Source organism: Thunnus maccoyii, chromosome 16, assembly GCF_910596095.1.
Source record: "Thunnus maccoyii chromosome 16, fThuMac1.1, whole genome shotgun sequence".
Lineage (NCBI taxonomy): Eukaryota > Metazoa > Chordata > Actinopteri > Scombriformes > Scombridae > Thunnus > Thunnus maccoyii.
This window is the reverse complement of record NC_056548.1, coordinates 28,293,741-28,315,138: the sequence shown is the minus strand read 5'-3', so window position 1 is coordinate 28,315,138 and position 21,398 is coordinate 28,293,741. Positions and strand designations below refer to the sequence as shown.

The 21,398-nt window shown below is 40.4% G+C and overlaps 1 protein-coding gene and 1 long non-coding RNA gene across 3 annotated transcripts in view; both read left to right on the top strand.

Annotated features, from left to right (window-relative positions):
- The first annotated feature begins 347 nt into the window (after positions 1-347).
- Positions 348-21,398, top strand: part of clmna (calmin a) — a 50,136-nt gene continuing 29,085 nt past the window's right edge. For both annotated transcript variants that reach the window (XM_042388496.1, XM_042388495.1), the window contains exon 1: positions 348-763. In XM_042388496.1, coding sequence (XP_042244430.1) covers positions 679-763 — 85 coding nt within the window. In that variant the 5' untranslated portion in view covers positions 348-678. The remainder of the gene's footprint in view (positions 764-21,398) is intronic.
- Positions 11,638-12,943, top strand: LOC121880894. Its single transcript, XR_006091653.1, has 2 exons — positions 11,638-11,700; positions 12,539-12,943. It is a non-coding gene; the product is annotated as an uncharacterized LOC121880894 (long non-coding RNA).

Genomic DNA, 21,398 nt, shown 5'->3' with positions numbered 1-21,398 from the left:
AGTTAGTTATCTATCTATCTATCTATCTATCTATCTATCTATCTATCTATCTATCTATCTATCTATCTGTCTATCTGTCTTAGAGGCGAAATCATAATTCTTCTGTTTATGCACATTTTATGTTGTTTTTATTTCACACTTGCTTTGGTATTGTAAACGTACAGTATGTTTCCCACGCCAATAAAGCCCCTTTGAATTAAACTGAATGGGACTGAGAGAGAGAGAGAGAGAGAGAGAGAGAGAGAGAGAGAGAGAGAGAGAGAGAGAGAGAGAGAGAGAGAGAGAGAGAGAGAGAGAGAGAGAGAGAGAGAGAGAGAGAGGTGGGCGGGGTCTGGATCAGCTCCATCCCACCTCGGAAATACCAACCAGGTGCTGCAGCTCCTTCCTCCCCTGCTCTCCAGTCATCTCCGCGGGCTCTCCTCACACAGCTCCATCGCTACCAGCGCAGCGCTGTGAAGGAGAGAAGAAGTCCGCAGTAAACACCAGCCATGTCCGGCCACTGAGTCACCGCTCCCCGTCATCTCAGCCTTGTGTGCCCGGCTTGCATGGGTCCCGGTCGGCCGGCAGGACAATAAGACAGCCCGCCTGCCCGCTGCAGCAGCAGCTTCGCCTCCTCCAGCCGGGGAGCTTTCTGAGTGTTCCTGCCCGGGATCCCTGCAGCACTCTCCGCGGGTCCAGATGGCTGGACACGAGTGGGAGGACTGGTTCGAGCGGGAGGAATTTATCGGACAGATCAGCGACATCCGAGTGCAGAACCTGCAAGGTAGGAGCATCCTGCTGTTTGACTGTTTGATAACAGAGCGGAGCTGTGGGAGCGCGGTGAGTGGCCTGGCCACGCATGCACGACCTCAGTGCAAAACTGTGTGCATGCTGCGACTCACGCACAGAATGGGTTTGGTATGTTGGGAACTTTTCAGACTATGCTTTTCATCACGCACAGCAGCCCGCAGAGTCCCAAACTTTCCAGATCTGCCTCAAACAGGTCTGCTCAGTGTCCCAGTGTGAGCTCTGAGTCCTTTTATAACCGCGCTGTTTGCAGAGGACTTTACACACAACAGTAGAACTGCCCGCTCTGGTCTGGAGGTATTTAATTCATGAAGAGCACAGAGTGAGAAAACAGTTGTAGTGTAAAGTTCATTTAGAAGCATTACTACAAGCAGACACACTTTAAATCTGTGCAGAAGATTCATTTTAGAAGGTATTAACCATTTCACTGATTAGTCGACAGTTGAACAGCTTATGAATTGTTCTCCATCCTGTAGAAATCAATGGATTCATAGAGATATTCATTACATGTAACACATATCAGTATTATGGTTGCAACTAATGATTATTTTCATTATTGATTAATCGATTGGTTGTTCGGTCTATGAAATGAAGCTGTAGATAAAATGTCAGAAAATAGTGAAAACTGTCAATCACCTTTTCTGAAAGTCCAAGCTGATGTCCTCAAATGTCTTGTTTGTCCTGACCAACAGTCCACAACTACAATATTCAGTTTACGGTCATAGAGGACTAAAGAAATCATTCACTTATGAGAAGGTGGAATCAGAGTATGTGGAGAGATGATTCACAACTTTTCCAATATTGATTTTACTCTTTATACCTGGCAGATTATGTAATTGGCATTGTGTGTGTCTGTGTGTGGTGTATTTGTGGGTGTCTGTCAAATGTCAGATCAGCAAATGTCTAATAACGTCAAATCAGCAGCAGAATGAGAGTATCATGGTCATTATAGACGTGTACAGTCAGAGTAGATGTCATGGTCCTTGCAAAAAGTCCTCTGGTCAGTTAGTACTGCACTACCATACAGTTGGGGGACTTAATGAATGGTAATAGAAGCTGAGATATCCTGGATTATAGTAGATGGATGAAACTCCAAAAACACTGGATTCTACATTTCCCATAATGCAACTGCATCCTTCATTGGACCGTCTCTGCCTGGTAAATTCCCATGTCTGTCAAACTCCACACTCCTAGTTTTAAGGCAAGCTTTTTGTTATCTCCACACCCAAAGCTGAGATGATCCTGATGACATCATCAGGGCCGTACAGTCTGAAAATAATGCACCTTATCTGGCCAATCAGAATCCGGCTCTGACCAGTAATTTTAACTTTACTGTTTACAGAGAAACTGTCATCTGAACGAGGTAGGAAGCAGTGCGTGGTTGTGTATTTGATATTTTTCTCCAGAGCCACAGAAAGCGTTATACAACAGTACAACTGACTTTGAGGTTTTAAATTTAGTGGAATACCCCTTAAAGTCTCTTTTAGAGTGGTAAAGCAGAACCTGTTTGAACCTGTATTTGTACTTGGGTGTACCTGGATGGCAAAGCAGAGATATTGGGTGTGATATTAGCTCTAAAATATCTCCTTCTGTGTTTAATAGTAATCCTACAGATCCCAGAATTCCTCTAAACAACCCCTAGAGATGGGGGGGGGGGGGCGGAGGGGGACATTGTTGTATTCAATGAAGAATTGATGTGGGAACAAAATGTGAATCTGGTAATCCAAGCAGCTACTGAGTGATGGAAACCTTCCCTCTCATGTAGCTGCATTGCATTCTGGTCTATTTTCTGCTCCTGTGGGTGTAGAACTTGTTCTCTCTTTTTCTCTCCTCCACTGGATTTATTCCTGTACGACTGTTGGGGATTGCAGCAGGTTGAAAGAAGTTACTTTTGATATTGATGGACGGACAGTGAAACCTGTTGTTCACTGCTGATATTATTTTAGATATCAAATTTCACTGACGCCACAGGAAGTTTGTGGAATGATGTCACACCAGATATTCACACAAATAAGATCCAGCAAGTTACATCACATGAGCACGGAAGTTCATTTTGACCTGGGAAACATTTATTTTAATAACTTAAGTGTTATCATATGACTGTACTCAGGTCATATCATTTTTCAATTTTCTGCTGAACAAGTTTTTTGTCATGAGGGAGTTTTTCCTTTATTGCCATTAGTTTGAAAAGTAAAGTTTATTTATCTATTGGTTCATTTAGCAAGACAAAACTATAAATGCACCAGAGATACTATACTATTTTGGTACATGTTGCAGACCACACTGGAACACTAACATACAGGCCAACATGTCTTTGTTCTGCTGTTGAACTGGAGTGATCCTGTAAATCTTGTGGGAATATCTAATATACTGTATGTGTTGCCAGTGTGCCAAACAGGGCTTAACAAGGACTAGAGGAGCAGACTAACAATAATTGCTCTTTAAAGTGGAAGTAATTGATTTAATGAGTGTGGTGAGAATGAAAGCTTTGTTTGGCTCTAACCCAGTTCATCCCAAAGCCTGTAACAAGTAGGCCTCTAAAAACACCAGACTACATTCACACCATCTCTGCATATCATGTTTTGATGCAGAGTAGTGTAACAGTAGGCTGAGATGGAGTATTAGATCATAGGACTGTTAGTGATAGATCATAGATGATGATATCTCATTAACTTGTGTTGTTTGGTGCTGGGCAGGTAGTGTACGGAGCGTTTTCATTGAAAAACAGGTTGTTGAGAACACTGAGACTGAACCAAAAACAGTCAGCTGCATGTATGAAACCAAGACAACGAGCTGAAAGTCACTAATACGCCTCCTGGTACTGAGGGGAACTGAAGAGTAAAGACAAGAACCTTTAAAGAGAGACTATACAACAGCAGCCACTGTGATTACAGTGATAATTATGGGATAATGCTAATGCTAAAACATAAGGCAGTGGTAGGCAAATAGCATCCCGTGAGCCAAATCTGTCCCTCCTGCAAAAATACTTGGCCCGTATATGAAAGCTAGCTTACATCAAAACTTTTGCATCATTTTCCAAAAGTCTTCTGTAGACAACAAAATAAACACAAGGCTCATGTGAATCCCAGTGAATACAGTATAACCTTGTTGCATCTTTTACTTAAAACTATGACTACCAGGAATTATATTTTAATGTGTCAATTCTAACACTGATTTAATTCCACAACTGTAATCTATTGGAGAACAGGTTTATTTTTCAAAAACAGATAGTTGGCTGTCTAGTAGTCTACGTGTATTGATGTCATGTTTTTTTTAAGGCAACAAAAACGGAATTTTCAATCAACCATAAATGAAGCAGGCTTATCATGTGTAGATCATCAATAAGGAAGTGCAACATAAGAACATTCACATATGAGTCATTGTTAGCCAAATGCGTTTTAAATGAGCTGTAACTTACTAATGTGAAACTTGACATCTGATACAATCCAAAACAATGTTATAAAAAGAAATAAATAAAACATCTAGTCCTGAGTTTCATATGCACAAGACCCCCAATGAAAAATCCTGGAAAAACTGGCTGGTTGAATCTAACTGCTGACATAGAGTAACAGTAGCACAAAAAGAGAAGAGTCAGCAAACTAACTCAATAATGTAATACAGTAAAATCTATCTTAAGCTAGCTAACATTTGCTAAAATTAGCCACCATAAGCTACAGGTATAACAGACAAAGTAAAGCTGTAGCAGTAAAACTGCTGACTGTAAACTGAGCAAAGGCGCGTTTTAATCGTTATAAGTTCAACTTTTCATTTTTAAGATGAAGAATGTATTATTTCTTCTTTCAAAAGTTGCATAGTCTCACTTTAAATATCCAAACCTTATGCAGAAGATTAGCATGATGCTCCTCACTACCATGACTGTAGGTGATGAAGGCTTCCTTCCTCCTAATGGGCTTGAAACATGATAGATGCTGGATGGAGATGGATGGATAAAGTGGTCCGCCCCCACGTGTGCCAGTGACAACACACACACAAGTAGATTAAAGTGAACTGTGTATCTTATTGCACCTGGTGAGCAACTGTTGCCCTGGAAACACACAACCGTGAGTCACAATCATGAGCCACAATCGTGGCTCTGAAGTCAGGGACGATACAAAGAAGACAGAAATGTATTAGAATGCAATACTGCTGATACTTCTTATATTTGTCATAGGCTTGTGTATCTATTCAGTGTAAATTCAGTTGGCTGTTCTATGCAAACCCTGGATTTGGTTCAGGCACCGGCGTGAAATTGCATAGTTCACACATCGTGAGTCACTTTTCAGGCAGAAGACTTGTTAGTGTCGCATTTTTGGTTACAATGCATTGGATTTGGCATCAGCTACTGAGTGTCAAACCCATAAGAATGTGCTAAACATATTACAACAGCCCACAACCTGTGCTGTCTCTGCTGGATATGTGCACTAATGACTAGGTTGCATATTCACTACATGTCAAGTTGCACGAGGGCTTCAGCTCTCTACATTCGTCCTGGCAATAAACGGAGCTGTTTTTCCTTTGTGAACTTGGACATTTTCCAGCCTCTTGAAAAGATGCAGAAGTTTTCTACTTTTGTCCATATTCTCTGCAACGCTGCCATATGAGCCCGAGCCATCTGATGAGAGGCTGGAGTGTGTGTGTGTGATTCTCAGCATGAAAGCTGGAAGAGCAGCTAGCGCTTTAAAACAATGGCCCGGAGGCTCTTACATAACACATGATGAGATGGTGAGAGAGGGAGAGCAGTTCCCTCTGCAGTACAGTGCTGGAGTCCCTGAACTGAACATTCCCACATCACACATCCCACACAGCTCTCTCTCTCTCTCTCTCTCTCTCTCTCTCTCCCCCTCACACACACACACACACACACACACACACACACACACACACACACACACACACATACACTGCCTCCCACCTCATTCGGATGCAGTTTTCTCTCTCTGAGAACAGTTAACATTACTGGTCTGAGCTCTGGCACAAGATTATGCTAGTAGAAAACTGGATTCTGATTGGCTGGAGAACATGCATTATTTTCAGATAACTGTAAAGCTTTGATGATGTCATCAGGGATTATCTCAGCTTGCACTTGGAGACTTCAAATTGTTAATAGAAAGCCTGCATTAAAAAACATGGTGCATGGGGTTTTAAACAGGCAGCGAGGGTCTAATGAAAGATGGCATTAAGTTGCATTATGGGAAATGTAGGATCTATAGTTTTTGAGGTTTAACTCTAAATCTAGAGATTAAAAGTCTTGTCTTGTCCTTTTTGAGCGTTCATCTTTTTAAATCCCAACTTTATGGACGTGCAATTCCAACTCACTTGTGTGGCCCCTTGAAGTTCAGCCTGTGGAAACATGAAATGTGTCAGCAGTAGATAGCAGAGGGAAACAATATGGAGATGGAAAATAGGGTAACAAGGTTTTGATTGGAGAGAAACTGACCAAAATAGAACAGAATAATATGAAGTCTTAGAGGACTCCTCCTATGTGTTGTGGTTGTTACTAAGGCTGCAGCTTCTCCCACTTAGTTAGTAAAGTAACGTTTATCCAAAGGTTCACAAAAACAGTGCCAACACAAAGTTTCTATTTAAAGAATGTTCTGACCTGTATTTAGGGGCAGAACATGTTTAATCTTTGGAAAGCATCGTCAGGTGTTTGATAAGAGCATGACTCATGCTGTACTGCCCCAAATGCCCCCAGTAAACATAGTGTGTATTTTCAGGAGTTTTCCTGCTCACAGTGTCTGCCTGCTGTCTCTGATCTGTCTTGTCATGTTTTCAGTCATAGTAAGAAACAAACATTCCAAAACATGCTGGCTGGTATACTGATTCATCTGCTATACTGGTTTTAATTTCCCTTACAGTATGAATATTTCAGACACCACCATACTGGTGCATAGCTGAAATCATTGCTGTAACTCTTCAATAGGCGACAGATTATACAATATAATCGCTGCAAAGAGCGCTACAGCCGGGGCAAGCTGTGTAGATAATATTGAGAGCCTTCAGCCAGTCGTATTAGAGTATTCTCTACGGTCATGATATAAGGTTAAATTATATACCACTGCTATAAATGAAGCCTCAGAGAAGCAAGTTAATACAAGATATATTAGCAGGGAATTAAAGCAGCTGAGATAATGGGATTTAATAGAAGCTTCTTGTTATTAAAAAGGTTTAAGGCTCAATTTAAACCGAACATTTTGCTGATGTAGATGTTGTTGAGAGACACATTTGAAGTGAATGATGATACAGATTGAACATGATCATGGTTCATTGCCTTTCTTCAGTGCATATGCTAATTATTCCAGAAAGACTGGAAATGAAATTGCGTCTCTCTATGGAATTGTGTCTCAATCCTGTGTGTGATGGGAATCATTTTTATCACACAAATAACAATATGATGTGTCTCTCCGGTCTGCTGCTTGAAAAATGGACTCCCGATTGAAATGTGTGTGTGTGTGAGTGAGTGTGTGTGTGGTGTTTTGAGACTGTGTGAAGGTGTGTGCGGTACACCATCTGTCAGCGTGTACATGTGCAGTCCTGTGCAGCACAGAGGTCAAACCTGTATCTATTGTGAGAGGCAGAAACATGTGTAAAGGATTCCCCCCGTAAACCAGCGTGCTGAACAACAAACTACAGCGGGTCAAGGAGAGTTCAGACAAGCCAAACACTGAGGCTTCTCTCACTGTGCTCTGTTGACTCTCCGCGTCTGAGCGAGACGGTCAGACAGCAAACAACAGTGACAGCGCAGCCTCTTGCTGCTCACATTGGGCTGAATGTGTCGGTTCTTGAACGTGCGCCCAGTCCCCCCCTACATCCAGGAGCAGAGTGGATGGCACGGAGCCTCGGCCTTCACAAACTCTCTGCAATGAGTTATTCGGAGGTTAGAGGGGGGGTGGTGGCAACAAAGGTCCCTTTTCTTCAATTCATCCCCTCATTCTTTTTGAATTTCCTCTTCCATATTGTTCCTGCAGCAAAGCCTCTGTAAACAGTTTCAGATGTCCGCTTTGTTCACAGCAAATAGGCTCTCTCTACCCAAACCCTCAGGCTGATATTTACTGTGTAACAGCAGCGTTTTTCATGAGGCAGCACATGTTAAACACACACATTAAGGCTGCATGATATTTGAAAAAACTGACATGGGGATATTTTTTTTTTCCTGATGAAAATTGTGGAGAGGGGGGGGGGGGACTCAGCAGCCAGACATTTCTCCAGTCTCTGCTTAAAAGTGGCTGAAATTGTCACTCGAGTGAGAATTGCTGGTCCACCTTAAAAGGTCAGTCCACCTTAAGTGAGACTGGTCAGGTTAGGCTAACCCGTTGTCGCTAACTTCGGGGCTAATAATCTAGATCTAGTTCTGGATTCATGATGAAGATTAGAAGACAAGCTTGATTATTGAATGGATTTATTTGATTGTGAAAGCTGTTTCAGTTTCTTCTCTATTAGTTGGATTTAGAAATGTGTACGCAGCACTCTGGTCCCGGCTTGAATTCATTTAGTAAAACTTCCCCTTCAAATAGTTTTTTGTGATTGGGCAACAGATTTTTGACCCAGCCCTGGAATTTCTTTTTAATGTCGTGAGATGAAGATAAGATGGAAATAGAAACTAAAACGTGTGTATTTCCATGGAAGTAAAGCAAAAATACACTGTGAGAAAGCAGGCGTGACACTGTCGAGCAGATGCTAGTGATGATGTATTGGGTGAGTTCTGCTGGCTGACTTAAAGCAAAGTGCATTAAAAGCAGTGATTGAAGCCAAATGTGGCAACTATTTCTGTTCACGAGCCTGCCTAATTTGATTTGGTTGTAGAGAGTACTGTGACCTTAAGGGCACGACTCCTTACAAATAAATGTTAAGAGTAGCAGTCTCAGTGGCTCCAGCCATGAGGTCTAGCTGCCTGTTCTGGAGTATCCATTTTTTTTAGATTTGGGGGAACCTTAAAAACCTCGTCACTCACTCTGACATGCTTGTTTTTGTTTAGTTGTGATCAATTTAGTTAATAGATGGCAGCATTTTCTGTGTGCTCTTTCTCCCTACTTAATGATTAGTGATGATGATAGTAATAATGATAGTGATTCCTATCTTACTGGAGTGGATTAAAGCAGTTGTATTGGCATAATGTGTACAGAGGAGCTTGTTCCCACTGAATTCCCCTCTGACAGGACTGAAAGACGTATGACGTAATTCAACCGATGATGTCATGATAACATAAGATGACAGATCATATGATTAGGCTCTATATTCATTACATAATTACTTAGGAATATACTACCCCATTGACGTTTGTTATGGAAAAAGTGTGTTGTCATTTCTATGTGTTAACAGGTGTTATTATGGGATGAGTTGCAACAAAGCTGTGCAAACAGGATTTCCAAAGAGGAATTCAGAGGATTTTATGCAAATACTATTGCAGCAGCCTGTACAGCATGTCTTCTTTCCAGTTCCAGACTTTGCATGTAATATTCATTTGCTTAGACAAAGTTGCTGTGCTTCTCTCTGTTGATGTTTCAGTACAGAGAATAAGAGCCTCTGCTCCAGCTCTCTTGTTAACAGAGGACTGCCTCCACAGGTTGAGAGGATGGAAACAACAGCAGAGCTCTATGGACCAATACTGTAGTTGAGCGGTTTTTACCAATATGCCAAATAGTTTTTGATTTATTATGCTTTTGGATTACAAATGTCCCACCCTCTATCCCATGCAGGGGCTGAAAGCTAATCCAACAGGCTTTGATCAAGAGATTGTTTCTGGGTTTGATCCTTCCAAGGGTCATTCTGTCCCTTGTATCCATTCATCAACTGTTTGGCACACACTTTCAGCCAGCCAGCCTTCACAAGCAAAGCTACTGATTCACAATCATTCAGTCACACTCTCTTATTTCCACAGATTAGCTTCAAATTCAGTAAATTCAACAGATGGAGGAGGGTCTGTTCTTTTTTATTATTAGCCATGCAAGCAGTGTAGCTGTAGGGGTGTTGGTCTGTCAGTCTGTCACTTTGCTCCAGACTGAAATGTCAACAGCTATCAGATGGCTTGCCATGACACTCCTACTGACTTTCTATCTCTATTTGATCTCCTGACTTTTCCTGTGGTGTCACCATGAGGTTCACATTAGTGGTTTTTAGTGAAATGTCTGACAGCTATTGGTTGGATTGCCATGACATTTGGTACAGACATTCATGTTCCCCTCTTGATGAATTATGATAACTTTCGTGATCCTCTGATTTTTCCTTTACTTTTGTTTATGACCAAATATCTGCACAACTAATGACACTCCCATCAGCCTCTGTTGTATTTTGTCTTTATTGTGCTTATTAGCATGTAATAAAATAACATGCAACTATAGCAATTTAAGCTGGTTTGACTTTAAGCTGATGCTTAAGTAGCAAAGCCACATTCACACACTGTATTCCAATTCTATAACATAACAGCAAGTATGGACTGAAACTCTGAGGGTACTCAGCATGTGTGGGCTGATGGGCCACTTGATGAATAAGCACCTGGTTTCTGTGGAGGAGGTGTTGAGAGATCAGCAGTGTCACCCAACTGGAAGGGCTCCAGAGTTTGTACTGAAGGTATCCTCATTTCATAAAGTCTTTTCTTCACTTACAAGAAACAGGATCTTCCAACAGATATTCACTTCAGCTGAGACTGAGCTATGCTTTTCCCCTTTCTTGTAGTGACTGGATGGTTTAATGACTGATTTTAATATGCAACATATTCATGAGAAGAGTCTTTTATTAATTACAAACTGACAAAAATAACATACATAAGCCATTTCTGTACTCTACAGGTATGCTGCCTCTATAATACTGCAAAGCAGGGAGCACATCTGTCAGGTTACATAACTGACAAACAGCTGTGATGTCTTACCTGCTGTCATCTGAGTTACACTTTGACCATATTTGATTTATGTGTTGGTGGATAATTGAAGGCAGAGTTGGACAGCACGTATATCAAGTATACACATACTGTACTGTACATCACTGAGAGCTGAGCAGAGCTGGACATGATCCAAGTCAAAAACTACAATAGTTAACGGTAGCAAATAAACAGCTAGCTGTAATAAGGTCAAACAGACTGATCTTAAAACTATTTAAGGCTGTTAAGTAAATATTACAGTTGAACCATTTCACAGATAAATATCATGGCGTAATCTGTATATACTGGTAAAAAGTCTCTAAATATAAAAATGTTTATATTTCCCAGCCTCAATTACAATGCCTTATTTGGGAACAGCAACAATATCCCAGCAATACTAGTGGCTTCCCTCCTGTTTCATCTGAATTTAAAGAACATGCTTTAAGACAATAAAACTACTCTTAAAATGACATCTGCTCCTCCTTCCTCACTGAAACATCCACAATCTATGAATATGCAAGTATGCATACTGGACAATGATTGGCTACAAACTAGTAGCCCAGTTGTTTGGATGCATTCTGACATACATTCCTCTTGCCTAGTAGAGCTTAAACTCACTCCCAGTGTCTCCACCAAGCAATTACCTGTAAAGCCACGGCCCGGTAAGTGCCCTGAAAGAGCCGAAAGAAGTCTGGAAAGTGCTTCTATTATAAAGCTACACCCATTTTACCCCCTCTAAAAATACCTCAGCTCTTTTTAAAAGGTCAGTGGTTATATTGTGAGATAAACCTCCAGCGAGGGGTGATGTAAGCCCGGGTTAGCTCACTCTTTGTGTGCAGTCTGCGATTGGTCCGGAAGGCAGGTTTTTATGAGATGCAGGTGGCTTTTTGCGCGGCCGGGCAAGAGAAATGGCTCGGCACTAACACACTCTACTGAAGCAGAGCTGCCTTTGAAGGGTTAACAGAGATGCTAACAGAGAGCCTTGTGCCTCACCACGCAGTGTTTCTAAGAGACGACGCTCTCAGGTTGACCTGCGGCCCCCGGGGGCGTTCGCTGAGCAGGTATGAGCGGCACAGAAAAACACCCACCCACCAGGGATTGCTTTTCAATTTTCCACTGATTCAACCTGAGCTGCTATCTCTCTCTCCTGGTCTTTCACTTTGTTTTCCCCTTGCAGTCAGAAAAGGTTTATGCCATCTTTGTTTATGTGAACTGAAAATGCTCAGTTTATCTTGTAAACCTGCTTTTTTTTTACCCAGATCTGTCCTCCTTTTTTTAACTCAATGCTTAGTTTTTTTGTTCTTAGGATTGCAGTTGCTCTTTATTCTCAGGTGTGTGAGCTTATCAGTTTAATCTTACCCATGAGCTTCTTTTCAGATGCGGCTGCTTTGTGTAATCTGTTTGGAATGTTGAAGATGGTTGATGCAGGATGACATCAGTCAGTTTGCCGTGTGTTGAGCTCTCAGCAGCATAGTTGAACATTTCAGACAGGAGCTTCCTCAAAGACACTTTCTCTGATTTGATCTAAGAGATCAAAGACTCATTATCACCTTGGCTGTCTTATGTCTGTCTGTCTGCAGTCAGGTAGAAAGTACGGTGGCCCTGAGAGCTCAACGTACTGCAGCTTAAAAAACACATGCAAATAGATAAAATGCAAATGAAGAAAACACCAATTTTACAACACATGGAGCATTTCTTTTATTGAAATGATTCATATGTGTTGTCAAACTGGTGTAGATGTTCTCTTCATTTGCTTTTGTTTCATCTATTTGCATGTGTTTTCTAAGTTGCAGTGTGTTGAGCTCTCAGGGCCACTGTAATATAGAGCTTAATGGTTCCAGTCTGTTTCTAACATGTCTCTAGCCTTCATATATTTATTTTATTTGCTCTGAACTACAGTCTGCAGAGAGAGAGAGCTGAATGTCGGTGGTGTCTGGATACAGCTGAAGAGGAGAGACAAACAAGTAGCCTCCGCCTGGACTGACTCATGTCAGTCAAACACACATGCTCCTATACATTTACCTCTTTTTAAGAATGTGTATATTGTCAGTCAAACTGAATTACCCTCACTTTTTCTGTGAGAAACAGCCTCAAGCTTCTGAGTGGGGGTTTCCCATGTGGTCGGCTGACTGACAGCTGAGAGCCAGCCTTGCTAGAAGACACCCTTACACCCTTACCCTGATGCTCTGCTGACTGCAGAACTTACTGTGGCCTAGAAACGTTGATAGAATATTAGCATTAATCCATAAATCATCTTTTGTGGGGTCATATCCATACTGTTGATTAAATTCTTACCCTTCCTGAGCCCCATCTTTATTGCCTTGCAGTAAGACAGCTGTCTATTTTCAGGTGTCTTTGTGGTTATAAAGTGTCTCTACGTGTTTCTTGAGTCTGACAAGGCATGAAAAGAAACAGAAAACGACTGGTCTTCCTTATGCTGCATTAGCTAATATATAAACAGTTCTTTGATGCTGCAGTGGAGATGTCTAGTAATGTTCTAAGGTTAAACTAAAGCTTTCTGCTGTATATTCTGATGGAGTTTGAAACCAGTCACTGATGGAATTCAATGAAGTGTAGCGGGGGAGTTAAACCACTGCCTTGTAGGGGTGTAACCATTACTCACTTACCTTGAATGACTGCGAAACAAGATGTAATTCCCCAACCCTAATACAACTGGTCTCATTACCTACATCTGTAAGTATGTTTTTACCTACCCTGGTATGCAGTGTTATTAATGTTAACACTATTAAGTATGTCAAAGTGGGCTCCAGAACCCCCTCCTAACACGGGAGCTACCTGGAGTGTAAGTGTGCACTAGCCTGTTAACTCAAGCTAACTTCAGCACAAACCCTCCCCCCCCTTTCTATATCTGGCAGGGAAGGTGAGACACCTCTACTCCAAAGTAAGTCCTTAACCAACAACATGAACCAGTATACTGAGCAACAATGAAATAATGAATGAATGAATAATGAAAGTTGTAATTCAATCTTTTCTTACACCAGAATTTTTATAACAAAACCAGTGAATGTTCAAAAGTTCACATAGGAAATCAAATATTCCACTTATATTCCTTTATGAAACACAATGTCTCAACTTAAATCTTTGTCTCAGTCTATAAAGTGTCCATGTTTATGAATTTCCATGAGTAATTTCCCATACACAGTAGCAGATAATCATCCACTAACAGATTGGACTGGATTACTTTAACAGTCACACATTCACCATTCAGTTCAAGAAGACAAGTCAATATACCTTGATCCTTGGTATAATAGTAGAAACAAGAACAATATATCAGTGTGCAGAGACGAGCAGGGTTGGATGAGATGAGTCACTGGGGGAGTTTAGTCTAGATGGCAGGGAAACCCTTGGTTCAAATTCCCTTAGAATCCCTCATGACATGCTGTCTACCTGAACAACCACCACCATCTCAATGTACAACTCGAGCCCGATCCCCAATGAACTCCATTCAACTCCTGACACAACCAATGTCTGCGCTGTCTGTCCTCAGACACAACTTTCCTAGGTCTTCTCACTGGTGACTCCCTGACCAGAAACACACCAAACACTTAATTGGCTAATGGCCAATAACATGAATCAGTTTGAAACATGTATTTCTTATTCTTCAACCAATTCTGTCTCCCGTCACTCTCAGTTCACGACCACCTCAGAGACACAAACCTGGTCCGTTTCCATGTGGAAATGTCCGAAGCTAAAGCAGTTATCTTTCACTTGTACTCACCAGTAAAGTGCTACAGCCTGTAAAGCTTCAGCTTAAACTCCCATTTTGACGTCTGGCCCCTTTTTCCAAGAGTATGCCTCGCTGGAAGCAGCAAATAAATGGCTTCACCATGACGCAGGCAAAACATTGCTTCTACTCATTCCAGCATTTTCTCATCTTCTCCCATCTCCCTCTAGATGCACACCTCTCCACACGAACAGAGAACTCTGATAGGTCAACGCAAACATACAATTTATATACCTGACAGGACAAAACATCTTCCAACATCTGACTATGAAGAAATAATGTTCTTGTGTGCAAAGAACCACTTAGTTGCTCTTTAATTGAGCTGCTGTTAAAGGACGGTTTCAAGGTCAAGGGCCCACTGTGGATTTTGGTCTCCATCACTCACATTGAAATCACATTTGAAGGATCTTTTAATATCCAGTATGAACAGGAGGAATGATTACAGTGAGGAAACCTCTCTCACTGTTCATATGGACACCTGACTGTTGTTTTAAGACAGACTTGAAAATGTGTGAACCTCTCCTTTAATAGACCCCTTGTCACTTTAAATGCTTTCAAAACAGAAAAAGCAGAAAGCAGAAAAAAAAGGCACATTCAGTTTCAGTTGTGACAGTGTGCTAAGCAGACAGTGTGTGGTCCAGGGGCAATGACACAAGGGCGAGCGCTTGCCTCCGGCCATTGACCAGTGATCACACAAACATGCTGACTAGATTAGAGGGAAGGATCGTGTTTCTGTTGTGCAACTAAAAAAAGATGGTTCAGAGGAAGAAGGGTTCTGCTTACTCTGTAGTATTCTCTACTGGCTGTAGAAAAATTAGTCTCTGAGACAAAACAGATAGGTGTTCAGACAAAAAACAGCACTGTAGTAACAATTAATAAAACCCAACTTTACTACTTACAGAAGCTCTTATTAATTATTTGTCTTGAAAAATGAACAGAAAATTGTGTCATATTTACTTACCATATTCTGTAGTTAAGAATTTGTATTTGTTTTTGGAAATTCAAAGTAAAATGTGGCTCTTTTAACATCTTGCAACTACCAAAATAAGTAATATTATAGATTTGAATAACACTTTTTTTTCTTATAACTCCTGTTATCACAGTATCCCACCAGTCAGATCTTTTAGAGAACAGAGACATCATTTTAACAAACAGTTGTTGGTCAACTCAGCTGCTGAGATGTGAGAATGTAACATCACTGAAGAGAAGTCAGACAGGGCAAGAAACAAGATCAGACAGTTTAGTGGGTGCAGTTATTATAACTGACAGAAATGATAATGATGATGATGAAGACTACACAAAAACCTACACAAGACCTGAGTTGAAATAAACCAGAATTTTCCTTCAACCCATTTGAGTTTAAATAAGTGCTCATATCTGGATAAGTTTCATCTTGTCATTGTTTTAGTTCAGGAGAGTGAATATAAACATAGAAGAAGCAGCACAGACTGTCACTGGGACTGTTTGGAAGTTGCATCATACCTGCTTATTATCCAAGTTTGTGATTTAAGCATAAAAATAATCCTCAAAGTAGACTGTTTGGATACGTAAAGCAAACTCAGTCTCATTCTGTTTAAACTGCCTTGCTCCATGACTTATTAACCCTTTCCAACAGATAAGCTTGGTGAGTAACTGAAATGTACAGATGGTGATTGGCCCACGTCTTATCTGTTTTCATTCCATCCAATCATTTATAGATATTAGCTCCTGCAGTGCTTTCTTTTACAGTTTTATTACAGTTTATAGACATCTTTATAAGGTGAACATGATGTTAGTCATGTGTCAGCGTTAACGATTACTCATAAAAAATAACCTCTCTGTTCCAAGTTGAGGTTATTTAAAAATAACTTTATTGATTGTACTATTGTGAGTGAAAAGTGTGGACAGTTACTGTATATGTTTAGTTTATTCCTGTAATGAATGAACATTGGTGAGTGAGAAAGACATGAGGAGACAGACTGGATGACTCTCCTGTAAATGATTGATTAGCCATTCAGAACCACTGAAGCTAGCAGTCTCTGTTGTTGGACAGTCTCTTTGTCTGATCACTGCTCTGTGATTCTATAAAGTGCAGAGCTTTTGGAGTCAGGTTATGTAATCTTGCTTTGTCAGACAATGTCCCATCTAACCATCTATTTTTGCAACGTCAGTCGCTTTCTGTCTGTCCGACACGTTGGTGCAGAGAATGGCGATCACTAATCAGATTGCCATGGAAGTTGATATGGATATTCTCACAGCAGACATGTTGACTTGTCTAACAGGTGTGAATGATAACATTAACAATGGCTCAGTAAATGGAAGAGAGTTATCTTTATTGTACTTTTTCCTGCTATGACGAGTCCAAATGATTTGGTAGGGTAAACTCGAAGTTACTACAAGAACTTTCACTTTGTGTTGATTTTGTCGGCCCCTGTAGACAAAAGCAGTAGTGTTTCCCAGAGTGGAGAGTGAAGACTGCATTTCCCATGAACACCACTGCTTCGTTTCATAAAGATCTGGCTAGCATGTGCATTTATTTTGGAAGCGAGTGAAAGAAGGACGCTACTTATTTTGAATACTATTTTTCTTTTTTAAACACAGCTGTTTGCAGGATGAATAGTGAGGAGGCATCATGAGACGGTTTCATAAGTTAACTAATTAAGTAACTAACTTAACTAACTAAGTAATAAGAAACTTTAACATTTCACTTAAAAAACGTTTTACTTTTTTAGTTAGAAACTTTTAGTTTTTTTTGATGAATGAGGTCATTTCCACTCTATTAGTGCTGAATAATACCAAATATTAGACCCAGATTGTATATAAACTATAAATTAATCAAAACAATTGTATATTAGACATATATGTAATAAATGTAGTAAAATGTGTATAATTCTATGTAATATGTTGTTATAAATAAATATAAATGATTGAGTGTGAACTTATTAATTACTTACCTTATATATTAATTGTATTATTATTACTAGTAGTAGTAGTAGTAGTCATTCTGTTTAATAGTTCTCATGTCCAAATGAATAAGTAAAACTTTGCCATTTACAATTGAGAAAATATATATATTTGAAACTAGGATGTAGTTACACAAAAGATTATTTGCCTAGATAGGGTTTAACATTTCATTGCCTGTAGTAAAAATGATGATAATTCAGATAATGGTGTGGTAATGGTAACTGACATGCAAACATACATCTTTCTTATAACCTTACACGGATGTGAAATGATGTGGTGTTGATGCCCACCAGGTAAGATGATGAGGATTTCTTCCAATAGGCAGGAGTTCAAAGAGCTTCTCTCTGATGGCTGCAGTTATGTAATACTGCTGGATGATGCAGCAGTGCAGTCTAAAGGGAAACCCCTGTCATGCTGCTGATGAATATTTCAAGAAAAAGCCCACATGTTATTCTTCATATTTTAGCGGTTACCATGAGAGGCATTCTCACACAAACTTACATTCATGTTCCCAGTCTGATTATGATGTTGAGAGGCACATGGGGACCTAAAATACAAAACAACTAGAATCATTAAAAGAGAGGAGATACTCAGGGAACATTTATCACTTGGTATCATTCATCTCCTGGGTCTGTGCTCAAAGACTTCCTGCTCTGAATTTGGGTTTCGCGTAGGTGGTTCCAGCACGTCTGCAGGCTTTCCTTTTTACCGTTTTATCAGTGTGGAAGAAGTCGTCTTCATGGCTCTAATTGGCACCCAGTGAGAACGAACGCTCTCAGCTAAACACTGAGGTACAAAAAAGGGGGTCCTCTACTTCCCATGTCATTTTATTCAGACACTCAAATGAAAGCAGGTAGAAAAATGGTTATTGTGGAATTCAGGCTGACATGGTTTAAGAGACTGTATTCATCTGAAGTATGAAATCAGAACTGTTCATTTCTTAAATTCAGTTACACCAAAGCATCTTTTCCCAAATGGGGTTGCAAGATAATTGCTAAAAAAAATAAATAAATAAAGTAAATACATGGTCCTTGTAAATCAAACTCATTTTCAAGAAGTTTAATTCAAATTGGAAAACATTAAAACATGCTAAAAAACAGATTGCTTTAAGTATGTTGCGTTATCCTTGCTACAGAGTCCCTCTGGAAATAGGTTGGCACAGGTGGTAAAAAAAGTTAGTACAGGCACTCTTACACCCTTTTACACCAAAATTAGCGTGTATATGCAGGTTTGTTAAACATTGGTAAACGAGCTAAAAATAGGCAATTGAATCCTTTCCCACTGCTAGTAGACGAGTTTGCCTCTCTGCTTTTTTTCTGGTTCAGTGTCACGGCTCGCAGCTAGTTAGCATGGCTAGCATCGTTAGCATAGCCGTGCCATGCTGTTTGTTGCCCATAGACTGTATAAAAATACGGTGTAGCCGCGGTGTTTCCACTTTAACAGGACCATGCTGGGCAGGTGAAAAGTGTGTTTACAGTGTTTGTGTGGTCTGAAAGACGTCATAGCACAGATATAAAGTCACAGAGCTGATGGACTGTTAGCCTAGCATGCTGATCATATGTAAACATGGATGAGACCATATGTTTACATAGAAACAGATGAAAGAGCAGCCAGAAAAGGGGCAAAAATTGGCGTTCCCATGTGTCATGTTTCCATGACTACCGATCAGAGCTGGAGCCGATAAATATCCGTGACTACTGCAGAGTCATTTGACCTGGGAATGAATGCTGATTGTACCCTTTCACACTTAAGACAAAAGCCAGATTTTTTGTCCAGTGTGAAAGGGGCTTTAATTTCAGGCATGGAGGCGCACTGATCAAGCACTACAAGTAGTTTTAGTTTTACTTATGGTTCCCCCTGCAAGCACACACTTGCGTGAAGCTGTATTAGCAGTAGTGCTCTGGTACGCATGAAATCAAAGTACCAGTCCAAGTTAAACATGACAGATGACCACCTGACTGCAGGCTGCAGGGACTGTTGTAGACATGGTGACTTCAAATGAATATTTGTGTTGACATGTGCTTTAGGACTCTTATGTAGCCTAGTAGTGATTTTAAAAACAGTCCTTTCATAACTCTTGCCTGTTTGTTATTAAAAAGATATCCACTAGCAAAGATGGTATACTATAAATAGCCAGGGTCTAAAAATGTTCAGATCTTAAATTGGGCTCTTGTGCCAAAACAAGTCGAGAACTCCTGTCTTAAAGTCTTCAACAGTGGATGGAAGCTCTGGCAGGCAGTTGTGGTAATATTTACTTGTTGTGTAGTGGTTACCACAGTTGTGATTGTGTTTGCTCTGCCCTGCTTTACTTTACCAGGCGTACAAGAAGCTCAGGTAGCCCGGCCTTTTACCTGCTCTTTGTCCGCACACAATTATAAGATGGACCAGATCCTACTTTGTTATCTAAAGAAAGCTTAAATGAGCCACAGTGTTTAAAATACGTGCTGTGTGTGTGTGTGATCACCACTGTTTCTGTCAGATGCATAGTTGTCTTTTATATCCATGAATCCTCCCTCTGAGGGAACACAGGACAATTAACTGACGTGCTTTGGTTAAGCTTCACAGAGCAAAGAGACACTGACGCCAGAAAACCCTACAAAAGTCATTGCCTGTCTAGTTCTTTTAATAGACGTGTGTTCATTTACAGCCTCCATAGAGTTAACTGCCTCTTAGTTATATTTGCTTACTCCTTCTGCACCCTCCCCTCCACCTCTCTGACGCCCAAAAACGTTATAAAAGAGTTATCATGTTAAACACATCGTTCATATAGCTGTCAAGAGGCTGTGGTTGGTAACTCAGCTGAGCCTGCTCTGTTTGCATGACAAGCACTCAAAGTCAGTGAGTGCTTATCTTAGACAAACTGCTCAGAGAGATGGATGGAAAGGAGGTAAAGAATAATATCAAGTTTAGTAAATGACTAAAAATAAATCACTTTTATACTTCATTTTATGGTGTGATTTCCTGTTGGGATATCTCAAATCACTGACACTTGATTTTTTACAACAGGAAACGTGTGTGAGTACGTGTGTGCACATGTTAAACATGTTGGCAGTCACTTCAGTAAGCTCACTTGATCCTCACTGTAAGAGGGAAAAATAATGTTGCTGGTCTGGATGCACCTGTATGTCAGGAAGTGCTACAACTGTGTCATTCTCAGAGCAAATGATTGTGGATCACGAAACAATAATGTTAATTGTGTTCACTCATGCTGTTGTTTGTCAGGGGGTTTAGATCAGACACAGGTTGGGTATCACACAAGCAATATTAACATACCAACTGAGTGGAAAACATGCTGATTATTTTCATATTCAATGTTCAGGACCACCTCTTCTCTGCTAACATGACAAAAAGTCCTTTGTTAGCTCTTTTACACAGACTAATCCTGTTAGTGAAGGCAGCATCCACAGGTGTCTGTTGTTGACATCTTGGCACAGGGGAGAGTCAGACTTGTAATATGTGTGATAATTATGGGTGCAACACCACATTAACTTTTACCACCAGAAGTGATTGTATGAGGAGGAATCCATCAATCCATTTTCTAATCTGTTTATCATGTGCAGGGTTTAATAATTGAGTGATTTATTCATTTAGATGTGTTATTTAGCTTTCCACACCAAGCACCATGTTTATCTTCAAATACCAAGTACTGACTGTTTCAAATGAACCGCAGATTACCTGGAAGTTTGCAGCAGCCGTGTGAAAAACATTTATTTGATTGTTAGAATTCCTTGCTACTGAAGTGAGACCACATCACCATCCAGCCCATTCTGTTCCTGAACAGTGTCGGGCCGTGCATTAGCACTGAACTCAGTGTACGTGCAGCATCACAAGCAAGAGGTGTTTTTGGTTGTGGTGGTAAAACCAGTGTTTCTACAAAGTGTGAGATCTTGAAATAAAAACACAAAGTCTGGTCTCAGTCTGCGTTCTTGTCTATACTTGTGTTCTTGATGATCTTATCAATCATGACCCAAGTACTGACCTAACCAAGGTAAGGTTATAAGGTTCATGATTTTATTATTTTATTGTAATTGGATTGGACGTGTGTGTGTGTGTGTGTGTTTATGTACGAAC